Consider the following 24,076-nt stretch of genomic DNA (forward strand, 5'->3'; position numbering starts at 1 on the left):
GCTTCACCCACTGCTCCTGGGACGGCTTCGGCACGTCCTGGAAGCGGGCGCGGCCACAGCGCTGCTTCCGCCTTTTCCGGTGAGCTCGGGCCCTCCGGCTTCTCCTCGGCCAGTTCGCGGAACGCTGTCTCACGCCCTCGCGAGCCGCCGCGTCGGGTGGAAAGAGAAGCGCAGAGACGGGTAGGTGTGGGAGAGCGGCAGATGCGCGTTACCAGGCGGGTGACGGCGGCCTCCACCCGGCGGAGTAATGGTGACGAATGTGGGAGCTCATGCTTGGTCGGCAGTACGGAGCTAAGCTCAGAAAATGGTGTGGGCTGGTCCCGGAGGCCGAGGAGAGCTGAGTGGGTGGTTCAAGGTTGTGACTGGAGAAGAGCTTGGAGGGTGGTCAGAGTCTGGAGGAAGGGGCGCCCCTGGGTCTGTTCTGTCCAAGCGATGTGGAAGCGAGAGACACATGCGTGGCCAGCGCACTGCCGGTTATCTATTTTATCTATAGTACTGTGCATCTGCTGACCCCAAACTCCCAAGTTATCCCTCCTCCCTTTCCCCTGTGGTAACCAGAAGTTTGTTTTCTATGTCTGTGAGTCTGTTCCTCTTTTGTAAATAAGTTCATTTGTACTATTTTTAAAATTCCTCACGTAAGTGATACTGTATAATGTTTGTGTTTCTCTGACTTAACTTCACTTAATATGATCATCTCTAGGTCCATCCATGTTGCTGCAAATGGCATTATTTCACTCTTTTTTAGGGCTGAACAGTATTGCATCATAGATATATGATGGAATATATGATGGATATATGATGGATATATATGTGATGGAATACTACTCAGCCATAAAAAAGAATGAAATATATATATCTCACTTCTTTTTTTTTAAAGTTTTCTTTTTTTAAAAAAATTAATTAATTAATTTATTTATTTTTGGCTGTGTTGGGTCTTCGTTTCTGTGCGAGGGCTTTCTCTAGTTGTGGCAAGCGGGGGCCACTCTTCATCGCGGTGCGCGGGCCTCTCACTATCGCAGCCTCTCTTGTTGCGGAGCACAGGCTCCAGACGCGCAGGCTCAGTAGTTGTGGCTCACGGGCCTAGTTGCTCCGTGGCATGTGGGATCTTCCCAGACTAGGGCTCGAACCCGTGTCCCCTGCATTAGCAGGCAGATCCTCAACCACTGTGCCACCAGGAAAGCCCTCTCACAACTTCTTAATCCCATCATCTGTCGATGGACGTTTAGGTTGCTTCCATGTCTTGACTATTGTAAATAGTGCTGCTATGAACATAGGGGTGCATACATCTTTTCGAATTTGAGTTTTCTCTGGATATATGCCCAGGAGTGGGATTGCTGGATCATATGGTAATTCTATTTTTAGTGTTTTGAGGATCCTCCATAGTGTTCTCCATAGTGGCTGCACCAATTTACATTCTCACCAATAGTGTAGGAGGGTCCCCTTCTCTCCACACCTTCTTCAGCATTTGTTATTTGTAGATTTTTTTAAAAATTTACTTATTTACTTATTTTTGGCTGTATTGGCTCTTCATTGCTGCACATGGGCTTTCTCTAGTTGAGGTGAGTGGGGGCTACTCTTCGTTGCGGTGCACGGGCTTCTCACTGCGGTAGCTTCTCTTATTGCGGAGCATGGGCTCTAGGTGCGTGGGCTTCAGTAGTTGTGGCACACGAGCTTAGTTGCTCCGCGGCATGTGGGATCTTCCCGGACCAGGGCTCGAACCCGTGTCCCCTGCCTTGGCAGGAGGGTTCTTAACCACTGTGCCACCAGGGAAGTCCCTATTTGTAGATTTTTAATGATGGTCATTCTGACCAGTGTGAGGTGGTACCTGAATGTGGCCAGTTTTTGATTATTACAAATGATACTGCCATGAACATTCTTGCTTACATCTCCTTGAACCCAGATGGGAGTTTTCTCTAAGTTATATACCTGAGAGTTGAGTTGCTGCATCAAAGAAAAGGAACATCTTCAACTTCCATCTTCAATTTGGTAGATATCACCCAACTGCTCGTCATAATATCTCCACCACCTACTAGCTGGGAAATCTTGGGTAAGTTCTTTTTTTTTTTTTTTAAAAGGAACATTTATTTATTTATTTATTTATTGGCTGCATTGGGTCTTTTTTTTTTTTTTTAACATCTTTATTGGAGTATAATTGCTTTACTATGGTGTGTTAGTTTCTGCTTTATAACAAAGTGAATCAGCTATACATATACATATATCTCCATATCTCTTCCCTCTTGCATCTCCCTCCCTCCCTATCCCACCCCTCTAGGTGGTCACAAAGCACCGAGCTGATCTCCTTGTGCTATGCGGCTGCTTCCCACTAGCTATCTATTTTACGTTTGGTAGTGTATATATGTCAATGCCACTCTCTCACTTTGTCCCAGCTTACCCTTCCCCCTCCCCGTGTCCTCAAGTCCATTCTCTATTAGGTCTGCATCTTTATTCCTGTCCTGCCCCTAGGTTCTTCATGACCATTTTTTTTTTTTTTAGATTCCATATATATGTGTAGCATATGGTATTTGTTTTTCTCTTTCTGATCTACTTCAGTCTGTATGACAGACTCTATGTCCATCCACCTCACTACAAATAACTCAATTTCGTTTCTTTTTATGGCTGAGTAATACTCCATTGTATATATGTGCCACATCTTCTTTATCCATTCATCTGTCGATGGACACTTAGGTTGCTTCCATGTCCTGGCTATTGTAAATAGAGCTGCAATGAACATTGTGGTACATGACTCATTTTGAATTATGGTTTTCTCAGGGTATATGCCCAGGAGTGGGATTGCTGGGTCATCTGGTAGTTCTATTTTTAGTTTTTTAAGGAACCTCCATACTGTTCTCCATAGTGGCTGTATCATTTTACATTCCCACCAACAGTGCAAGAGGGTTCCCTTTTCTCCACACCCTCTCCAGCATTTATTGTTTGTAGATTTTTTTGATGATGGCCATTTTGACTGGTGTGAGATGATATCTCATTGTAGTTTTGATTTGCATTTCTCTCATGATTAATGATGTTGAGCATTCTTTCATGTGTTTGTTGGCAATCCGTATATCTTCTTTGGAGAAATGTCTATTTAGGTCTTCTGCCCATTTTTGGATTGGGTTGTTTGTTTTTTTGGTATTGAGCTGCATGAGCTGCTTGTAAATTTTGGAGATTAATCCTTTGTCAGTTGCTTCATTTGCAAATATTTTCTCCCATTCTGAGGGTTGTCTTTTCGTCTTGTTTATGGTTTCCTTTGCTGTGCAAAAGCTTTGAAGTTTCATTAGGTCCCATTTGTTTATTTTTGTTTTTATTTCCATTTCTCTAGGAGGTGGGTCAAAAAGGATCTTGCTGTGATTTATGTCATAGAGTGTTCTGCCCATGTTTTCCAAAAATATGGAACGCTTCACGAATTTGCGTGTCATTCTTGCGCAGGGGACATGCTAATCTTCTCTGTATCGTTCCAATTTTAGTATATGTGCTGCCGAAGCGAGCACTGCGTTGGGTCTTTGTTGCTGCGCACGGGCTTTCCCTAGTTGCATCGAGTGGGGGCTACTGTTCGTTGCTATGCGCAGGCTTCTCATAGCAGTGGCTTCTCTTGTTGCGGAGCACGGGCTCTAGGCGTGCAGGCTTCAGTAGTTGTGGCACATGGGCTCAGTAGTTGTGTCTCTTGGATTCTAGAGCATAAGCTCAGTAGTTGTGGCGCACAGGCTTAGTTGCTCCACAGCATGTGGGATCTTCCCGGACCAGGGATCAAACCCGTGTCCCCTGCGTTGGCAGGCGGATTCTTAACCACTGTGCCACCAGGGAAGTCCCTCTTGGGTAAGTTCTTTAACCACTCACGGTCTCCAGTGCTTTCCTGGGCCCTGGCATTTGTGCCTTTGTGGGCTCCATCATTCCAAAAAGTATATTTAAACTTGTATGTTATATCTGTGTTGGTATAAAGACAAACATAAGCTAGGCTGGATTATATTCTTTTTTTTTCTGATTTCAAAATTAAAATGTTTTTCCTGGGCTCCTAAGAGTGTACTGGGCCTTAGGCATTGTATGTACCTGCTGTGTCTAATAGAAAGTCAGCCTTCTCCTTTGCCTCATCTGCAGAACAAAAATTATAATAGTATTTACTCAACACACTTAAGTGTTAGGTGCTATGAGGATGAAATGAGTCATTATACGTGAAGTGTTTTATGGCACAAAGTAGGCACCATGTATTAGCTACAATTGTTACCAATTTACACATCCACCACCAATGAATGGGCAATCCCCTTACTTGACATCGTTAACAATACTTGTCAAACTTAAATTTTTGCCAGTCTGACTTGTGTGAAATGGTATTCCACTGAGATTCTCTTTATTAAATGTGATCATTCACGGCACAGGGTTTAGCGCATGAAACTCATCCTCTGTTCTCCCTTCTTTGGGGGCAGAGTCAGTTTCATCTCTGCATCCACAGAGTGGAGGCATATAAATACCTCAGTGAATGTTTGGTGAATGAATGAACAGATGAGTGAATGAATAACTGAATTAATGGATATAGGAGATTGAGATATTGGGAATATTAATACTGAGAATATGAAATATTTGAAGAGGAGGGCATAGTTCAGTGGAATGACCATAAGCTTTGAAGTCAGATGCACCTGGATCCAGATCCGTCTATCCACTTGCTATACAATTTTGGGCAAGTGATGTCCTTTCTCACTTTGAGAGTGCTACAGTCTAGCATAATTCTGGGAACCAGATGGTGCTCAGTAAATGTGGATTCCTTGCCTTTTCCCCTCTTGTCTGTGACCCTCAGGGGCTGGCACTACACTAACAGTCTGTTGCATGACCTGAGGCTACAAGTCTGGCTACGTGGAACCACTAAAAAAATGGCAGTAAGGGTCTTGGACTTGGAATCAGAAGATGTTGGGTGGGGTGGGTGTTAGCCTTACTTCTTTCTGTCCCTGCCTTGAGCATGTCATCTCTCCTCTCTGGACTTGGATCTCCTGTCTTTTAAATGAATTGACTGATAGAGTTACCATATGACCTAGCAATTCCACTCATAGGTGTGTACCCAAGAGACATGAAAATATATGTCCACACAAAACCTTGTAAACAAATGCTTATAGCAGCATTGTTCATCACAACCCAAATGTCATCGACTCCTCAGTCGATGGATAAACAAAATGTGGTATATATCCATAAAATGAAATATTATTTGGCCACAAAAAGGAATGAAGTACTGATACATGCTACAACATGGATGAACCTTGAAAGTATTATGATCAGTGAAGAAGCCCCTCCCCCCTTCCCTTTCCCCACTGGTAACCACTAGCTTGTTTTCTATATCTGTGAGTCTGTTTGTATTTTGCTATATACATTCATTTGTTTTATTTTTTATATTCCACATATAAGTGATATCATACATCATTTGTCTTTCTCTGACTTATTTCACTAAGCATAATATTCTCTAGGTCCAGCCATGTTTCTGCAAATGACAGAATTTCATTTTTTTATGGCTGAGTAGTATTCCATTGTATATATATACCGCATCTTCTTTATCCTTTTGTCTGTTGATGGACACTTAGGTTGCTTCCATGTCTTGGCTATTGTAAATAGTGTTGCTATGAACATTAGGGTGCATGTATCTTTTAGAATTAGTGCTTTTGTTTATTTTCTGGATATATATCCAATAGTGGAATTGCTGGATCATATGGTAGTTCTATTTTTAGTTTTATGAAGAACCTTGGTACTGTTTTCCATAGTGACTGCACCAGTTTACATTCCCACCAACAATGTAGAAGGTTTCCTTTTTCTCCACCATTATTACCATACTCATCATTTGTTATTTGTAGATTTTTTTGGTGATAGCCATTCTGACAGGTGGGAGATGATATCTCATCATTTTGATTTGCATTTCTCTAATAATTAGCCATGTTGAACATCTTTTCATGTGCCTGTTATCCATCTGTACGTCTTCTTTGGAAAAATGTCTATTCAGGTCTTCTGCCCATTTTCTGATTGGGTTGTTTAGTTTTTTGATATTGAGTTGTATAAGCTGTTTATATATTTTGGATATTAATGCCTGTTGGCCAAATCATTTGCAAATATTTTCTCCCATTCTATAGGTTGTCTTTTTGTTTTGTTGATGGTTTCCTTTGCTGTGTAAAAGCTTTTAAGTTTATTAAGAGAGGGGCAAGATAAGGGTGTGGGATTAAGAGATACAAACTATTTATAAAATAGATAAGCAACAAGGATATATTGTACAGCACAGGAAAATATAGCCATTATTGTGTAATAACTTAATGGAGTATAATCTGTAAAAATCCTGAATCACCATGCTATACACCTGAAACTGGCATAAATCAACTGTGCTTCAATTTTTTTAAATAGTGAGTGAAGCTGACACAAAAGATCACAGTTTATTATCCCATTCATATGAGGTGTCCAGAACAGGGAAATCTATAGAGACAGAAAGTAGATAAGCGGCTCCTTAGATAAGCGGTGGGAGCCGGAGTGGAATTGAGGGAGTAAGAAAGTGACAGCTGAAGGGCACAGGGTTTCCTTCCGAGGGGACGCAACGTTCTAAGGTTGACTGTGGGGACCCTGCACATACCTGCGACGAATTGTACACTTTAAATGGGTGAATTATATGGCATGTGAGTTAGATCTCAGTAAAGCTGTATTGAAAAAAAGAATCAGCTGAGGGGCTTCGCTGGTGGCACAGTGGATGAGAATCCGCCTGCCAATGCAGGGGACATGGGTTCGAGCCCTGGTCCGGGAAGATTCCACATGCCGTGGAGCAACTAAGCCCGTGCACCACAACTACTGAGCCTGTGCTCTAGAGCCCACGAATCACAACTACTGAGCCTGCGCACCACAACTACTGAAGCCTGCGCGCCTAGAGCCTGTGCTCCACAACAAGAGAAGCCCCCGCTCGCCGCAACTAGAGAAAAGCCTATGCACAGCAATGAAGACCTAGTGCAGCCAAAAAATAAATAAAATTAAATCTTAAAAAAAAAAAAAGAATCAGCTGAACATGATGATCTTTTAGGATCAACCTGTAAGTGATATTTAAAAGTTATAAGCCTATATAATAGGTGTATGCATGTTCACTATGCGATTCTTTCAACTTTTCTCTGTGGTTGAAAATTTCTGAGACTTCCCTGGTGGTCCAGCAGTTAAGACTCCGCACTGCCAATGCAGGGGGCCCGGGGTTCAATTCCCTGGTCAGGGAACTAAGATCTCACATGCTGTGCGGTGTGGCCAAAAGATTAAGAAAGAAAAAGAAAATTTTCATAATAAAATGTGGGGTGGAGAGAGCTTATAGACAATTTTTTAAATCTGATTTTTGAAAACGTCAAATCAATCCCATTGACAATTCTTATCAGACTGTAAGCTCCCTGAAGGCAGAGACCACGTCTGTATAATTTCCTGTTGCGTCTCCAGCACCCACACTCGTGTCTGGGCATTCAGTACTGAATACAGGTATTCAGTAGCCATGTACTGAATTAATGAATCAATACATAAGTGTGTGGATGAATAAGAAGATGGTGACTATGGCTGTCTGAAGTCCTAAGCCAACAGTCATCCTTAAATTGTGATCATCCTCAAGCCTTCCTATTGGGTCTGCAGATTACAATAATACTGACAATAATAACTAGTGTGTGTCTATTTATTTATTTTAAAATGGTATATGTGTTCACTCATTCAACAAACATTTCTTTTTTAAAAAAATTAATTAATTAATTGATTTTTATTTTTGTCTGTGTTGAGTCTCTGTTGCTGCGCACGATCTTTGTTGTGGCCAGCGGGGGCTACTCTTTGTTGCGGTGCGCAGGCTTCTCATTGCGGTGGCTTCTCTTGTTGCGGAGCACGGGCTCTAGGCGTGCGGGCTTCAGTAGTTGTGGCACGCGGGCTCTAGAGCACAGGCTCAGTAGTTGTGGTGCACGGGCTTAGTTGCTCCACGGCATGTGGGATCTTCCCGGACCAGGGCTCAAACCCATGTCCCCTCCATTGGCAGGCGGATTCTTAAGCACTGTGCCACCAGGGAAGTCCCACTAGTGTTTACTGAGAACACACTGAGTGTCAGAGCAGAGTCAGATCCAGGTTTTGTAGGGTGTGAAGCTTGTACAGCTTAGAAATACAAAAATTAAAATACAAAAAAAAGGTATACAAGAGAACATTTATTTAGCATGAGAAAATAAGTTGCAGCCAATTACAAAATTCAAAAGGTGACAATTACCACGCACAACCCCCAAAATTGAAAAGCACATATCGTATAGATAGCATTTTAATTAGTTTACTACCTGACTTAGCTCTATAATGCTTTCCCTCTATTTTCTTTGATTGGCTTTTTATATGACAACAATATTATAATACTTTCTGTAGAGAGAATAGTAAGATTATCTGATCTATAATGTGATTGATCAAAACATTTCTTTACTATTAACTTAAGAGACTTTAATTTCAGATTCACAGTTATTTTAGTATTGTTGTCAAGTTTGGGAAAATTCTAAGCAAGTTTCATTCACCTGTGAATTTAAGGTTGCAGAGTGTTGCAAGTTTTTTTTTTAATATGTTATTTATCCTTTAAAAAACTGTTTAAGTTGAAGCATAATTGATTTACAGTGTTGTGTTAGTTTCAGTTGTACAGCACAGTGATTTGGAGATATATATATAGATATATAGATATTCTTTTTCAGATTCTTTTCCCTTATAGGTTATTACACAATATTGAGTAGAGTTCCCTGTGCTATACAGTAGGTCCTTGTTGGTTATCTATTTTATATATAGTAGTGTGTATATGTTGATCCCAAGCTCCTAATTTATCCCTCCCCACCACACCTTTCCCCTGTGGTAACCATAAGCTTGTTTTCTATGTCTGTGGGGTCTTTTTCTGTTTTGTATATAAGTTCATATGTATCATATTTTAGATTCCACATATAAGTGATATCATATGATATTTGTCTTTCTCTGTCTAACTTACTTCATTTAATATGATAATCTCTAGGTCCATATATGTTGCTGCAAATGGCATTATTTCATTCTTTTTTATGGCTGAGTAATATTCCGTTGTATATACATGGCCCATCTTCTTTAGCCATTCATCTGTCGCTGGACATTCAGGTGCAAGTTTTTTGTGTTTTTTTTAAGCAGTGACTAATCTTAAGTACTCTTTGAATTGTCAACACTCACTACCCAGGGAAAGCCTTGTGCAAGTGAGAAGCCTTGGAAGCTTAAGGTTCATTAGCTTCATGGTGAATCCACCTCTGCAGTTATGCTTAATTACTTTTGAAGGAAAGAATTACATCTGCTTTGCTATGTGTTAAGGAGAATCCTTGTAGATCGGGTTGGGAATCAGACTGAAACCTGGATGTGATGGTCCTGCATGCCTCTTTCAGGAGCCTTGCTGTTACTATCTACTTCACCTATTTTAAAACAGAAAAACCACTGAGGTTCTGGGAACTGGGAACCAGGAGACCCTGGCTTGATTCCCATTTGGTTCCTGGTTGACTAGTTTTGAGCCAGTTCCTTCCCCATTCTTGGACTCATTTTCCGCAGTCTGTGTAAGGAGGTGGGCATTTCCCGATTTCCTTGTCTGTCTCTGACACTGTCGGAACAAAAATTAAAGGAGAGACAGGAAACTCCTATAGAGAGTGATCCTTTTGGGATCCCACTTATTAGAGGTGGGCCCAAGCGCATATTGGATCCTTCCTCTCTGGGCCTCGTGTTTCCAGCCAGAGCATTTTCGCAGAGGGCCTGAAATGGGCCGCTTTAGCGCAGGGTCACCCCTTAGAAGTGCGGGGTCCCTCCTTTGCAGGGCCTTCCCTAAAAGCACTTCCCCATTGACAGCCGTTTCCGCTCGGCCTGACCAGAGAGGCAGCTCAGAGGACGGATCTGATGGGCGCGGGGTGGGGGGATGGGAGGGTGGGGGCGCTGATGGCCGATATTGTGGAGTTTAGAGGAGGAGCACGTAAGTAGAGAACTAGGGAGAAGGGGGACCATGGAGAAGTTGGCGGTGGATAGAGGGGCCAGGGTGGGAGGCAAACGAGAGGCAGCGTGTGGGTAGAGGGGTGGGTGGGTGGGGAAACCATAGAGAGGCTGGCCGGGGCTAGAAGGGCCACGGCGGGCGGGGCCCGGGGGTGGGGGGAATCGAAGGGAGGTGTGTGGAGGGGAATTGGCCTCCGAAGGTGGGAACTAAAGATGCAAAAGGGAAGATCCTCTGGTCGAGGGTTGAGGGTTTTGGCGCGTGGTGTGGGGTGTCGGGCCTCCGCGTCTCGCTTAGTCGCTACCACCGTGCCCTTGAGCAATGAACTCCCTCTCTGCGCCTCAGTTTTCTCACTGAAAACTGAACGGATTAACCTCTTAGAGAAATTAAATAAAATCACGTATGAAGGTACCTAGCATAATAATGTCTTTGCACGGACAGGATGTAACACGTGGGAAGTAATGCTAGTATTATTTTCGCATGTTGCCTCCTTTCTGCAGCTCTGAAATTCTTGAGGGCATTAAAATCAGGCATTTGAGCCTTAACACCAAGATTTTGGAGGGATTTCTCAATCCGCACCGCCCCTTCCGTAGCTCAGACCTCGTTCTTTCTCATGTAGATTTCAGCACCAGACTGTTCCATAGTCCCCCAGCTTCCACTCTCTAGCCCGCCAACATAAGCAAACAGACCTTTCAAAAATTTGGAACTAATCTTGTCCTTTCCCAGCTCAAAATCCTTCCAGGGCAAGAGGGCTTACCGCAAGACAGAAATCCCAACGCCTCTGCCTGGAGTTGGAAGCCTTGCATGTTGTAGTGCCCGCCAAGCTCTCCAGCCTCCTCTCTCATCATTTGAGACACACAACGGGTGTCTCACCCCCATTGAAACACTCGCACTTTAATTTCTCCAGGCGCCAGGTCTTAGGCTGGTCTTGCTGCCCAGAGTAACCTTTCCTGGGGGATCCTGGCCATTTTTTCAGGCCTTATTTCCTCCAGAAAGCAACCTCTGACTCCTGCCTACCTCGGGCTCCCAGGCTGGGTGAAGCACCCCTTCAGGCTGCCAGTTCCACCGAAATCCCTGTGACGCCCTCACATGATAGTTCCCTGACTAGCTGCAGACTCTCCTGTGATGCCTGCAGCACAAACTCCACGTTCTTCAGTCTGGTCCTTGTTGTCTCCAGTCAGCATCGCCCCTGGCTGGGCACATGATGCTTAGTCACTCTGAAAGAAGAATAGTTGGGCTGTTTTCTGTCCTAGCTTTTGCCCCTACTTTTCACTCTGCTTGGAACTGCATTCACTGTTCCCAAGCCCTGGCTAACTCTCTTGTCCTCCAAGACTGAACTCAGATGTCACCTCCAGGAAAACTTTCCAATTATTTTTCTTTTAGTTTTTTGGCCTCACTGCGCAGCTTGCGGGATCTTAGTTTCCCCGACCAGCGATGAGCCCGTGCCCCTTGCAGTGGAAGCGTGGAGTCCTAACCACTGGACAGCTAGGGAATTCCCAAACTTGCCAATTCTATACTCCTCCCCCAGTTGGGTCATGAGCCCCTTCTGGCCCCCTGGAGTGCCCTGTCATTGCACTTATGGCCTTACATTGTAGCTGCCTGTTTGTTAGTTGGCCTCCTCTAGATTTGTCTGTGCAATATGGTAGTCACGGGCCATGCATCGGTATTGAGCGCTTGAAATAGGATTAGGCCAAGTTGAGATGTGCTGTAAGGTGGCAGTTGGCCACTACTAGCAAATACTGTTTTGAGAATGGCTGGTGGTGGCCTTGAGTCGGATGCAGTTCGGAAGATTCAAGTTCTCAGTGATGCAGGAACGTGTCTGAAACCACATCTACAATGGCCACCCAGCTCCATTTTGGATGCCTGAACCATGGTGACTCCATTTTGATTTTTTTTTCCTTTCACTTATTTATTTTTTAAATTAATTTTTATTGGAGTAGAGTTGCTTTACAATGTTGTGTTAGTTTCTTGCTGTACAGCAAAGTGAATCAGTCATACGTATACATATATCCACTCTTTTTTAGATTCTCTTCCCATCTGGGTCACCACAGAGCATTGAGTAGAGTTCCCTGTGCTCTACAGTAGGTTCTCATTAGTAATCTATTTTATACATAGTGGTGTATATATGTCAATCCCAATCTCCCAGTTCACCCCCTCCCCGCATTTTGATTTTAAATGTGTTCTTTTCTTTAATGGTTAACGCAGCTGTACAGTGTACATTTGACAGGCCATAAGACAGGCTGTTCTGGTTAGCGTAAAGTTCAAGTCAAATCATGTATCAGCCAGAAGGACTTCCCCATACCTCAACATATGAAAATTTCTTCCATCATAACTTACGTCTCGATATAGAAAAATAAAATTAAAAGGAAAAACAAAGAATGGTGGCCTCTCCATGACAGATGGGGAAACTGAGTCACCAAACAGGGAATGGTGTCACACAGTGTTTTTCAGATTTCCCTGGAGAAGGGACTTCCCTGGTGGACCAGTGGTTAGGACTCGGTGCTTTCACTGCCTTGGACCTGGGTTCAATCCCTGGTCGGGGAGCTAAGATCCCACAAGCCTGTCGACCAGAATTGGAATCCAACTGTTTCTAAGCTGCCTCGTGAACATCTGGTGTTTGCCATGAAATCCGCATGGAATGCCTAATCCTTCTAGACAGTCTGTACTGAGGCAAGAAGGGGCTCTTCATGACTTTACCGGGCTCCGTGTGGGTGGGAGCTCGGAAGCCCAGCCTTCTGGTTTTTCCTTGCCAGCATCTACAGCTAGCCTTGAGGGCTGTTTCACACTCAGGCAACTCTTTCCCTAAACTTCTTTTAGCTTCAATCCTGTAACTCTCGAGGGCCATAGAACAATTTCCCCATAATGAAGACATTAGAGTTTTTTTGTTTATTTGTTAGTTTGCACGGTGCAGCAAGCGGGATCTTAGTCCCCCAACCAGGGATCGAACCTGTGCCCCGTGCAGTGGAAGCACGGAGTCTTAACCACTGGACCGCCAGGGAAGTCCAAAATGAAGATATTGGGATGAGAAAGTGTAAAGACCTCCCCGCTTTAGGATTTAGGATGTAATCCTGGCTCTGGCACCCCCTTGCTGTGGGACCATCAACGTCTCAGTAACCTCTCTGGGCCTCAGTTTCCTCATCTGCGAAGCACCAGGACTGAATTTGAGACAGCTTCTTGTTTGAAGTCCTCTTCTCGGGCTGTGTAAGATTCTTTAGGGACCCTGTCCGTCGTTGAGTTTGTCTCCTGAATGTCATCCCTACCTGCTTCTCCCAGGTGCTAAGGTGAGGGCAGACATTCCAATATTTTGGTCTCTGTCGCCCCCAGGAGGCTTAGGAGAGTTCCTTGTCGCAGCAGGTGTGCAATACAGATAACATTTGTTGCCTCTAAGGTAGAGAAAGTCAGGGACTACCTCGGTCTGGTTGGCTCATGGTTTTACCCCCGGAAGCTGGCGTATGGGAGACACTAAACAAATATTTGTTGAATGAATGACAGGGATTCAGGCCAGCGGAACAGAAGGCACTTGGAACCCTTCCTTTGAGGGTTTGTGTTTCCGGCCGGAAGGCTTTCTCATGAACCCCATCCCTCTCCTGGATGGTCCGAGCCCTATGGCTCCGCTTAGGGCTCGCGGAAGGTTTAATCTCTTCGCCTTTTGCATCCCGGGATCAGACTCTCGGGAGGCCTCTCCTCGTAACGCACGGACAGCAAAGGCCATGCATGCCTGGAGGAGGGGTCCAGGAGCACGAGGACGGGTGGGCAGCCGGGTGTGTGTGTGGTAAAGACCGGACCCGACTGACCCATTGCGGGGACGATTGGGAAGGATCGAGGAGGTTCGTGTCGGAGGACCCCTCGGGAACAGAGAAAAGGCAGAAACCAGGGAGGCCTTGGTGGGCTTCGGAGAGGGATGGTGGGAAGGTGGTGGAGTGGGTCGAACACAGACTCTGGAGGTGAGAGACTTCTTTCTGGGCGGATGGAAACACTTAATTGGTGTCGCAGGACCAGCATGAAAGGAAGAAATCTTGGATCTGGGCAGAAAAAGAAACTCGGGGAGTTTGGGGGAGGTCCTAGAAGAGAAGAGTGATACCCTGATGGGGAGGAATGGAGACAAGGGAAAAGGACACCCTGCCCACCAGGGGTTTGAAAGAGGAGACGGAGGGCAATATAGTAAAGCATGGGTCCCACAGATTCTGGGGGCGTGTAAGACGACTCTGAGTGCACATCATAGGAATCGATTGACAGATGCAAGAGGCCTGTGCAAATCCCGGGAGCATGGAGACGTGGTAAAGAATGTCTAGGGTTTGGGCACATGGAGAGAGGCCCATGCAAAGTCCCCCAGTCCCTTGGAGAGATGAGGGGCTTAAGGAGTAGGGGGTGGAGGATGACGTAGGTAAGCAAAGATTGGGGGATGCAGAGAGGTCCTCTGGTCATCTCAGCCCTTAGCTTAGCTCTCTGCACCTTCAGTCAGTGCAGTTTTTCCTTCCTTTAGCTGCTCCTCTGATTCAAGGATGACCGTGACTGGGACTACCCCGGCGGTCCAGTGGTCAAGACTCCGCGCTTCCACTGCAGGGGGCGCAGGTTCGATCCCTGGTCAGGGAACTAAGATCCCGAATGCTGCGCAATGCGGCCAAAAAAAAAAAGGATGACCATGACTTTATTCTCATCAACTGTGGGTTCCCCAGTCCCAGTCAAGTGCTCCTCCTACAAGTTGGCCCTTCCTCCTCCTCCTTTTTCTCTGGGCCTTCAGCCTCTGAGTGGACGGGCATACAATACACCTACACATACACAGTGCGAGTGGAGAAGCCCAGTGACAAGCAGGAAGTTTTGCCCAGCGTCCAGCTGTCCCGAGTGCCTGCAGGGCTTCCAGAATGCTGTCCGTCTCAAGGCCTATGGCTTCTCACATCCGGTCATCTGGTACTTCATCTCGGAGACTTGTGGCAAGGCCTGCAGATGACCCAGCAGTCTTTGCCAGTCTCAGCTCATCCGCCGGGCTCCCTGTACCTGTCCCTTCTGCTCCCGGCGGGTCAGGCTTACCAGGGAGCTGGCGCAGCACGTCCTGGTGTGTTAGGGCAGACTGAGTCTGCTCCTAACATGGGCGCAAAACTGATACCTTTGGGGAGCCACGTGCTGGGAATCTTTCCCAAGTTGCCAGCGTCCAGCTTGAGAGATGACGGTTGCAGAGCTAGACCCTGGCATCTCTAGTGGACAAGGCAACACCCTTTTCTGGGCTGTTCTGGTTAAGACTGAATGATCTCCAGCCTTGGGGTGTGCTGCAAGTCTGTGGGTGGCAGGGGAAGCAGGAGAAAGTAGCAAGAAAGATGCCCTCACCTCCCAGGGCCATTACTGGTCTCCTTTTCCCCTTTAGCCTTACCCAAGAAGCAGGGACCCTGGGTTTTAACTGAACCGTGTGGGCTTTGTGACTGGTGGGTTCACTCTCTGGCCTTAATAACCCATTAGAAAACTAGGGATGAATTCTCTCCTCCCTGTCAGCGGCCAGATGGTAGCCAAATCTGCTGAGACATCTGTGTTCTTGTCTGGTTCTTCTTTGTTTCTTCCTCTCAGTTTTAAAACTGGGAATGTCCCGGGATGCATCTCAAACTCAGTCACCTATTTTGTCCTCACCTGTGCCCCCAAGCTCAAGTGGTCACTTATTGATCACCACACACATCCTACTGTGGCTTGAGGAAGCAGCTCAGGGTGATGCAGAAAGAGATGGGCCAGCTCCCATCACACTTCTGCCCCGTGTGCTTACAAACCTGTAAGAGCCTGTTTTACCTCGGGTAGCATCGTGTCCTGCACTCGGAACTCTGCCCCTAAGTGTGTGGCCCCTGTGGGAAGGCATTCATGTGCTCCAGCAACCGCAGCCAGCACCGGCTAACCCACCTGGGGGGGGGGGATGACCACTTTCCAGGGGTTGGCCCAATGCATCCCGGTGTATTCATCAGGGCAGGACTTCCTGGCTGGCTGTGGAGACTGACACCAGGAGTTCAGGTGTCCTCCAGACCTGGATATCACTTCCCTCCACCACTTCAGCCCTGTGGAGGGACTGGCATCGTACAAGCCAGCCCCGACTAGCTGTGTGACCCAGGGCCAGTGACTACCCCTCTCTGGCCTTCGTTTTACCACCAACACGGAGAATGATAGCTGACTCCACTTTCTTGCCATGTAACACATTAAATCACAAGGCCTGGGTTTCCTCAGCTGTCCCCCGGGCTGGATAATTCTGGCTCTTTGTCTTTGCTGTGTAGCAGCCGACCAATCACTAGCCCTTTCTGGTTTCGGTTCCTATTTGTAGGTAGACGTTCTATTTTCTTTCCTATTGAAGAAAGTCTTTCTTATTTTAGAACGACTAGTTCCTTCTCCAGCCCAGAAGGATAAAGTGACTTTTTTTTTTAAATGTGGAACTTTTTTTTTTTTAAGTCTTTATTGAGTTTGTTACAGTATTGCTTCTGTTGTTTATGTTTTGGTTTTTTGGCTGCCGGGCATGTGGGATCCTAGCTCCCAGACCAGGGATCCAACCCGAACCCGCACCCCCTCCATTGGAAGGCGAAGTCTTAACCACTGGACTGCCAGGGAAACCATAGATAAAGTGACTTTTAAAGAAAAGTCACAACTTTTCGGACAAAAAGCCATCCCTTTTGTCTTCCCTCCCTCTGTATCTACCACGTCGCCAATGACTTTATATTGGCTTTCCCCCCGTTATTGCAGAGAAGTGAGGCGGGCAGACACCCGGAACCGTTGTTCGCGGGTGTTTGTTTCCCGCCGGGGCGGATTTCTGGGGCCGCGTCTGGCCGAGAAGGAGGCAGGAGCGGGAGCCGTCTCCGGGCTCTCCGAGTCCATGACCCCGCGCGGCGGACATTCTGGGGCCGCCCCTCGAGCCGCTTCCCACCGCGCTCGGACCCGAGAGACCTCCGCACCGCGAGCCGGCGCCGGGAGGTAGGCGCTGAGCTCCGGGCGACCGGAGAGGCCCGAGCGGTGCGTCCGCTGGGTCACTCGCTTAGACTCGCGGGCGCGGGGTGGAGAGGCTTGGAGCTGGTGAATTCCGGAGAAAGAACTTCATCTAATCGCCCGTCTGTCCTCCCCTCAGCCTCCCAAAGTGTACCTTGACCCTCAATCTCTCTGGAGGCCATGGGCCCCTCCCTCCCTAGGGTGGTGCCCGCCCCTAAGCCGGCCCCCTCCTCTTCCTCCACCCCCGCCATCCCCATCCCGCGGCCTCAGCCCGCCTCTCAGGGACCGTCACCTGCTCAGTGACGGGAATGGTGTTCCCTATACGTGCACACGGAGGAGGCCCCCTGGCTGCAGCCCAACCCCCACCCCCACCCCCCCCCCGCAAGGCTTCAGTTGTCCCCAGTGTTTTCAGGTCTTCAAGAGATGCCGGCACCGCAGGAACTACAGCATCTCCCACTCAGAACTCCGGCCCTTGATCTGTGGCAAGGCCTTCAAGCGCCCCGGCGAGGTATCGCTTCATACGCCAGCTCCGGTTGGGTCGGGCTCACACGTGTCCGCCGTGTTGTGGCGTTTTCAGGATGCCGGGCAGCTGGCGCAGCACGTTCTGGACCACTTGGCTGGAAGGAATTTCCTGGACCGTGGAGAGACTGCAGGAGCTGCACAGAATCTCTTGTTTCTGGTACAGAAGGTGGAGGCTGGGGTTTTGGCCTGTTTACTTGCTGTGTGACCTGAAGCTGCCTCTCTGGGCCTCAGCTTCCTCATCCTGAAATAGGGAATGGCTTGTGGTCCCCAGCCATCCTGGCCAGGGGTGGGAAGCAGGAGTCTTTTGCCGAATCCCTGACGCTGCCACAGCCTCTATTTATAGCCTGAGATAGATCACCATCCCATTCTGGAACTCAGTTTCCCAATCTGTAAGATGGGATAGAATGAAACATCCTTATCAGGTGAGCTGCAAACTCACCTAATACGAAGGTAGCAGCTACTGCTCCATCACTTCTTTATAGCAGCTCGTGGTGCCTGCTGAGACAGGTGCAGATAACGTTCGTTAGTTTTGATTCTTTTTTAATTGCAGGGGTAGGGCTGGAACACAAGTGAGGTGGGAGCCTTTCCTTTGCGGGTGTGAGTTATTGGCTGGAGTGCTTTCTTAGGGGCGCCTCCCTAGGTCCCATTAGGGGGCCGTAAGATGCCATGTGGGGCTGGGATGAGGTGGATTGGCTAGGCCACCTCACGAAGGGCTTCAAATCCCAGGCTGAGGAACCTGGGGACTTGGTCCTGAGGGTCATGGGGGCCGTGACAAGATTTTGTGCAGAGATTACATATGAGACAGCTGTGAGAAGAGTGTCAAGGAGGGTGGGGGCAGTACTGGGGACCAAGATACCAGGGAGAAGGCTGGTGCAGGGGACCTGGGCAGGAAGGAGGGGCCAGAGCTGGGGCTTGGGGAGCAGAGCGGGACATTCAGGATGAGGGAGGGACAGAACTTGGTGCCTTCTGGCTTTGGGGAGTGTAGAAGTGGGGGGGCGGGATGAGGACGTTAGAGGTTCCAGACTGGTTGTGGGGCTTCATCATGATCCTGTCCCAGGAGAGAAGCAAGGCTTTTTGTTTTGGTGGGGGGAGATAATGCTTTACCTTTGGACGGGGTGACTGCATTCATTCATTCAACCAACATTGAACCGAGCCCCTACCCTCTCCCCAGACCTTTGCTAGGTTCTGAGGGTAGAATGTTGCCTAGGACAGAGCGGGAAGAACAGGCAGTAAAGTAGCAAATCCAGAAACGAGCAAGACCCCTACGGACTGCAGTATGAGATGCGGAGGGAATGGCCTGACCAGACGGAGCAGGGCCTCAACCTGCTCACCTACTTGAGCTCTGATACAACCAGCAGCGCTTCAGTGACGAAGGATTACTCGAGTTGAGACCTGAATGGCCAGAAAGGGTGTGTGCTTGTGAGGGGCTGGGAGGAATATTCCAGAGGGCAGAACAGCAAACACAAGGCCCTGGAAGTGGGCCAGGTGGGCTGGGCGGCACTGCGGTGATGGCGGCTTCTGAGTTTTATTCCAAGTGCCGCAAGGAGGGTTTTAGGTCAGGTGATGACATGATTCTGTGGGTTAGCGTAATTATACTGCTGCAGTGTTGCCATAGAGAGAAGGAACTGGGGAGTGGGGAGGCTGTCATGGTGAGCTGGGGCGGTGGCGTCAGTGGGTTGGGGAGAAGCATGAGGTGCTTGCAGACAGTGGCCATGAGCTCTGACTCAGGGGTCAGTTAGAAGCACGTGCTGTCCAGCGGATGTATGAGCTCAGTCCCAATCACGTGACCTCTCGGAGCTTCTGTTTCCTCATCTATAAAATAGGCATCCGCATGGCACCTCCCTCCTGGGTCTGCTCTGAGGATTCAGTGCATTTAGCGATGGCTGGCACCGTAGGAAGGGCCCAATAAACGTTGGTCCTTGTCATTATTTCCGGAGTTGGGGGTGGGGCGGGGTGGGGTGGGCGTGGCTCTCATGGACAAAGCAAGTTTCATGGGTCTGAAACTCAAGAAAGGGATCTGGGTGGGAGATTCCTGTGGTAGTTGTCTGTGTAGCCCGGGATCTGTGTTGCCCCCTGGCGGACATTTGGCCAAGTCTCTCGTCACAGCTGGGTGGGAGTGAGCTTGAGGGGTGAGAGGCGGTGCTCCTGGCCTCCGAAGCGTGGGGGCCGGGCATGCTACCCCACATGCTCCAATGTACAGGGCCGCCCCCCGTCACAAAGCGTGCTCCAGCCCCGGAATGTCAGTAGTGCCAAGGCTGAGAAGCCCGGTGTACACAGGTGTACTTACCCCTTTAAACCGGGCACACCCTCTCAGTTCACCAGTTTCCACTCTCCCTACTGCCCCCCACCCCATAAAATTACAAAAGAGGAAGAACCTCTAGGACAACAGTTTCCAGTAGTGAGCCATGCTTTAAAAAGTGAAGAGGAACAGCTGAAATTAATTTAATAACATACTTAACCCAGTCAGTATACCCAGAGTATCAACATAAAAGTCATTCATGAGATACTTTACACTCTTTTCATACTCAGTCTTCAGAATCTTTTAGATGTCTTGCATTTATGACACATCTCAGTTCAGACCGGACACATGCCAAACGCTTAAGAGCTATGTGTGGCCAGTGGCTGCCCTTTAGGACAGTACAGTTCTGGAGGATCTTTAATCGAAGCCTAAGGTCACAGTTGTTGGGTCACTTGGAGGTTTCTTGAAGGTTTTCTGAGAATGCTTTATCAGTTTCAGTTCACTGTTGCCCCATCTAGAGACTTTTTTCTATAGCTGGCAATTTGTGTGTGCATTTTCTGGCTTTTAAAATATTGCCCAGTAAAACATTAAGACATATCTGTGATCCAAACCAAATATAACTGTGCCCTCTCTGGCCCGCGGGTCTCCAGTTTGCAACTGGTTGAGGGTGGTTTAGGAGCTGTACCGGAAGGTGGGCAGCGGTTAGCCACCTGTGGCTATTTAGATTTAAATTGAGACATGAAATACCATTTAAAACTCAGGTCCTCAAGCCCTAGCCACATTTCTAATGAGCAATAGCCTCACGCGGCTGGTGGCTGTCCCAGTGGACAACGCGCAGATGGGAGAACTTTTTCATCATCCCAGAAAGTTCTTTTCGGCAGCTTTCTCAGACGCACCTCTGACCAAGCCGGGGTCCTTGGTCTGGGCGCGACCCTAACGCCGGTTCTCTCCCTTCTGTGCCCCCAGCTGCCTCCCCTCCCCAGCTGCAGCGCCGCCCCGCTCTGGTTCCCCCCGCGCCACGACCTGCTCGTGGACACGCGCAGCATTCGCTACTAGTTCACCGCGCAGCTGGAGGACGAGCTGCGGGCGCCCCCCGGCGCTGCACTCGACGTTCTAACCTTACGCGTGCGCCGCCTGCCCCAGGCCTTCCAGCGCTGCGGCCACCTGGCGCGGCCCGGCGCCGACCGCCGCACTAGGTTCCGGATCTGGCCTGGCTGCCCTGCCCCGCTCTGGTCAACGCGCTCCTGCACCAAGACGCGGCCGCCGGACCTCGGTTTCCTCTCTGCGCGCGGGAGCCTCGGGCCCACCACGCTTTGTGCCGACATCACCCAGACGCTGTCGCTGCTGCTCCTTGCGCCTCAGTCTCCCCCTTCCTCGATGGGAAGAGCCACTCTTGCCCACCTCTGCATCTGTCAGGGTTTGGCCCTCTCGGGCCCTCGGTCTCCCCACCTGCCCGATGGGAAGAGCCATCCTTGCCCACCTCTGCATCTGGCAAGGTTTGGCCCTGTCTGCACCTCGGTCTCCCCATTTGCCCAGCCGACAGAAACTTCCCTCTTCCCGCCCTCTGCCTCGTTTGGAAGGGGATGCAGGCGGGTCGGCCGGTGGGAAGAGGACGGATTGGGCGCGCCCGTTCCTTGTGGGACTTCGGGCAAAGACAGCCTCGCCTAGCCTCGTCTACTAATCAATCTCTGTCCCAGAGAACGAACTGTTCCCGTAGGGGATGGGAAGGGAGCGGGGGGCAGGGGGCGAGCTGTGTGGCTCCTGCGCCCTCGGCCCCTCTTCTCTCTCGCGATCCCTAGATACTCAAAAAAAGCGGGCCGTTAGAGCGGCGGGCTCTGGGGCGGCGGAACCTTCCTTGCGGCGCGCGGGTTTCCGGCCGGCGCCCTTTCCCAGGGACGCCGCCGCCCCTCGCGCCCCCGCGCCCCCCGCGCCCGCGTCCCCGGCGCCGCCGGCCCGGAGCTCCCCCAAGCCTCGGTCCCGCCGCCGCCGTCACTCGCGAGGGGAAGCCCGGGCCGCTCGGGACCTCGGCTTGCTCCTCCGGACCCGAGAGGCCACTGCACCGGGTACGGGGGCCGGGATGGAGGGAGGAGCCTGGCTCCGGGACGGCGTGAGGCCGGGCAGGGCTCGGGGAGGGGGCTGGTGATAACGGGGGTGGGGGTGGGGCTGGGGCACGGCTGGGGGAGGGGGCTGGTAATAACGGGGGTGGGGGTGGGGCTGGGGCACGGCGGGGAAGGAGCCGGGGCGCGGGGGACAGGCAGGAGGGAGTGCGGGAGCGGGGGAGGGGTTCCTGGGGGCGTAGCGGAAAGGGGGACACAGGGGCCCTGGGGTTACAGAAGGAAGCGGAGCAGAGAAGCGGGGTGGAGGCGCTGTGCTGGGTACAGCAGGGATAGGAATGGGGACATAAAGATGCCAGATGCATGCAGAAGAGAGGGAGAAGGGGGCTTGGGAGAGGGACTCCGGGGCCCTGGTGTGTGTCACGGGGAGTGAGAGGAGGCCCCGAGGGGTATAGAGAGGAACAGCAGAGATGTCAGTGGCTTATACCTACGGGCTGGGGAGAGAGAGGGACCCTTGGGTGGAGATGTAGCAGGTGGCAAAGTTCATGGGCCGTGGGCTACGTAGAAGGCCGGCAGTTGAGGCGTCGGTAGGCATACCTGAAATTTCGAGGACAGGTTAGGTAATGGGAGAGGAAGTTGAAACCTTAAGGTGCTAAATGTAGGAACAGGATAGAGGAGCCCTGGGTGAAAAGTGGGGAATTGGGTTAGTGGGGCTCCGGGGATGTACCTAGAGAGGAAATTAAGAGAGGCTACAGCCGTATCCAGAGATGGGAGGCCTCCCAGGGAACCTAGTAGGGATGGAGATCTAGGAGGGTCTGGAGGCCAAAGAAAGGCTGCTGCGGTGGTCCTGGGGGGAGAGGATGCAACCTGAGCCGGGGCTGGGAAGAAGAGGAAGCGACCCATTAAAGAAATTCTGGAGGCAAGAGCCCTGGCGTGACATGAAAGAGGCTATGAAGATGTAAAGGGGGAAATAGAGTTGGATATTGATTGGCTTTTGGGGTGAAGGAGGAGGGAAGTGGCTGGGTGAAGCTCTCTGGTCCAGCTGGGGGATGAGAGGAGGACCCGGGAGGAAAGGCAGGTCGGGGCGCTGAGATGTTGAGCTTAGTTGTAGAAGCCCCTGAAGCTGCTTGATGCAAGTAGAGCGATCTGACCTAGAAGCAGTTTCTTTTTGTGTAGGGAAGGTAGGTCAGTGGTACAGAGAGGGTAACAAGCAGTGAGAATTGGTACACTCTCCCCAGGAAGTGGCGATTTTAACTTCTCTCCCCTCCGCCGCTCCCAGCTGCCGCTCCAGATGCTGCTGCTGCCGCCGCGGCCACCCCACCCTCGGTCCTCCTCTCCGGAGACCATGGACCCGCCGCCCCCCAAGGCTCCCCCTTTCCCCAAGACGGAAGGTCCTTCCTCCACTCCTTCCTCGGCGGCGGGGCCCCGACCCCCGCGGCTGGGCCGCCACCTGCTGATCGACGCCAACGGGGTCCCCTACACGTACACGGTGCAGTTGGAGGAGGAGCCCCGGGGCCCGCCACAGCGCGAGGCACCGCCGGGAGAGCCAGGCCCTCGCAAGGGCTACAGCTGCCCTGAGTGCGCCCGGGTCTTTGCCAGCCCTCTGCGGCTGCAGAGCCACCGCGTGTCGCACTCGGACCTCAAGCCCTTCACATGCGGCGCCTGCGGCAAGGCCTTCAAGCGTTCCAGCCACCTGTCGCGGCACCGTGCCACGCACCGTGCCCGCGCCGGCCCACCGCACACCTGCCCGCTCTGCCCACGCCGTTTCCAGGACGCAGCGGAGCTGGCGCAGCACGTGCGCCTCCACTAAGTTCCAGACCCGGCCTGTGCTGCCCGGCCCCTCTCTGGGCCACCACGTCTGACCCACACAGCGTCACTCCCACACACATTCCCTTACTCCGCTGAGGTTACTGCCTTACCCTGTGCCTCAGTTTCCCCAACTATCTAAAGGGAGAAACATTCCTTCCTTCCCTCCCTCTCTAGCTGTGTGATGTAGACCAAGTCGTTGCCCCTCCCAGTGCCTGGGAGCCAGTCGGAGCCCAGTTTCCGCCCAGCTGTGCTGTGTGAGCCTTTGCAAGCGGCGTAACCTCTCTGAGCCCTGGTTGTCTGCTCCGAAGTGGTGAACGGTTGTTGTCTGCGTGGAAGATTTGACAAAAGAGCATGGGCACGGTCTGGCTTATTTCTGTGTTGCCCCATTTCCACCCACCACCTTCACCCTTTACTCAATAAACATTCCGCACTCCATTTTAGGGCTCTTATTTGCGTATGGGGCGATGGGGGCGGACGGGGTGAAGCAGGCAGCGGGGTTGGGGGATGGAAACCGGACCATAAGCACCTGGGAACCTTCATCTCGGCCTGTGT

The 24,076-nt window shown here is 50.0% G+C and overlaps 1 protein-coding gene across 15 annotated transcripts; it reads left to right on the plus strand.

Annotated features, from left to right (window-relative positions):
- Nucleotides 1–155: 155 nt before the first annotated feature.
- On the plus strand, nt 156–23,959 carry ZNF580 (zinc finger protein 580). Of its 15 annotated transcripts, XR_014237640.1 has the most exons (5): nt 11,372–13,707; nt 16,661–16,888; nt 17,478–17,579; nt 18,594–18,831; nt 20,628–21,615. XR_014237640.1 is itself a non-coding variant. In XM_082368237.1 (4 exons), exons 1-4 carry the CDS (start codon nt 13,444–13,446, stop codon nt 20,715–20,717), a joined length of 693 nt encoding a protein of 230 aa, XP_082224363.1. In that variant the 5' UTR covers nt 11,374–13,443; the 3' UTR covers nt 20,718–21,615. The 15 variants fall into 15 exon arrangements, 13 of the variants coding, with proteins under 13 accessions (XP_082224362.1, XP_082224366.1, XP_082224363.1 ...); XM_082368237.1 differs by lacking the exon at nt 18,594–18,831 and having other exon boundaries at nt 11,374–13,707; nt 17,478–17,588; XM_082368238.1 differs by lacking the exon at nt 18,594–18,831 and having other exon boundaries at nt 11,374–13,707.
- Nucleotides 23,960–24,076: the final 117 nt, after the last annotated feature.

The sequence above is a fragment of the Balaenoptera borealis genome, assembly GCF_965194805.1.
Source record: "Balaenoptera borealis genome assembly, chromosome: 19".
Lineage (NCBI taxonomy): Eukaryota > Metazoa > Chordata > Mammalia > Artiodactyla > Balaenopteridae > Balaenoptera > Balaenoptera borealis.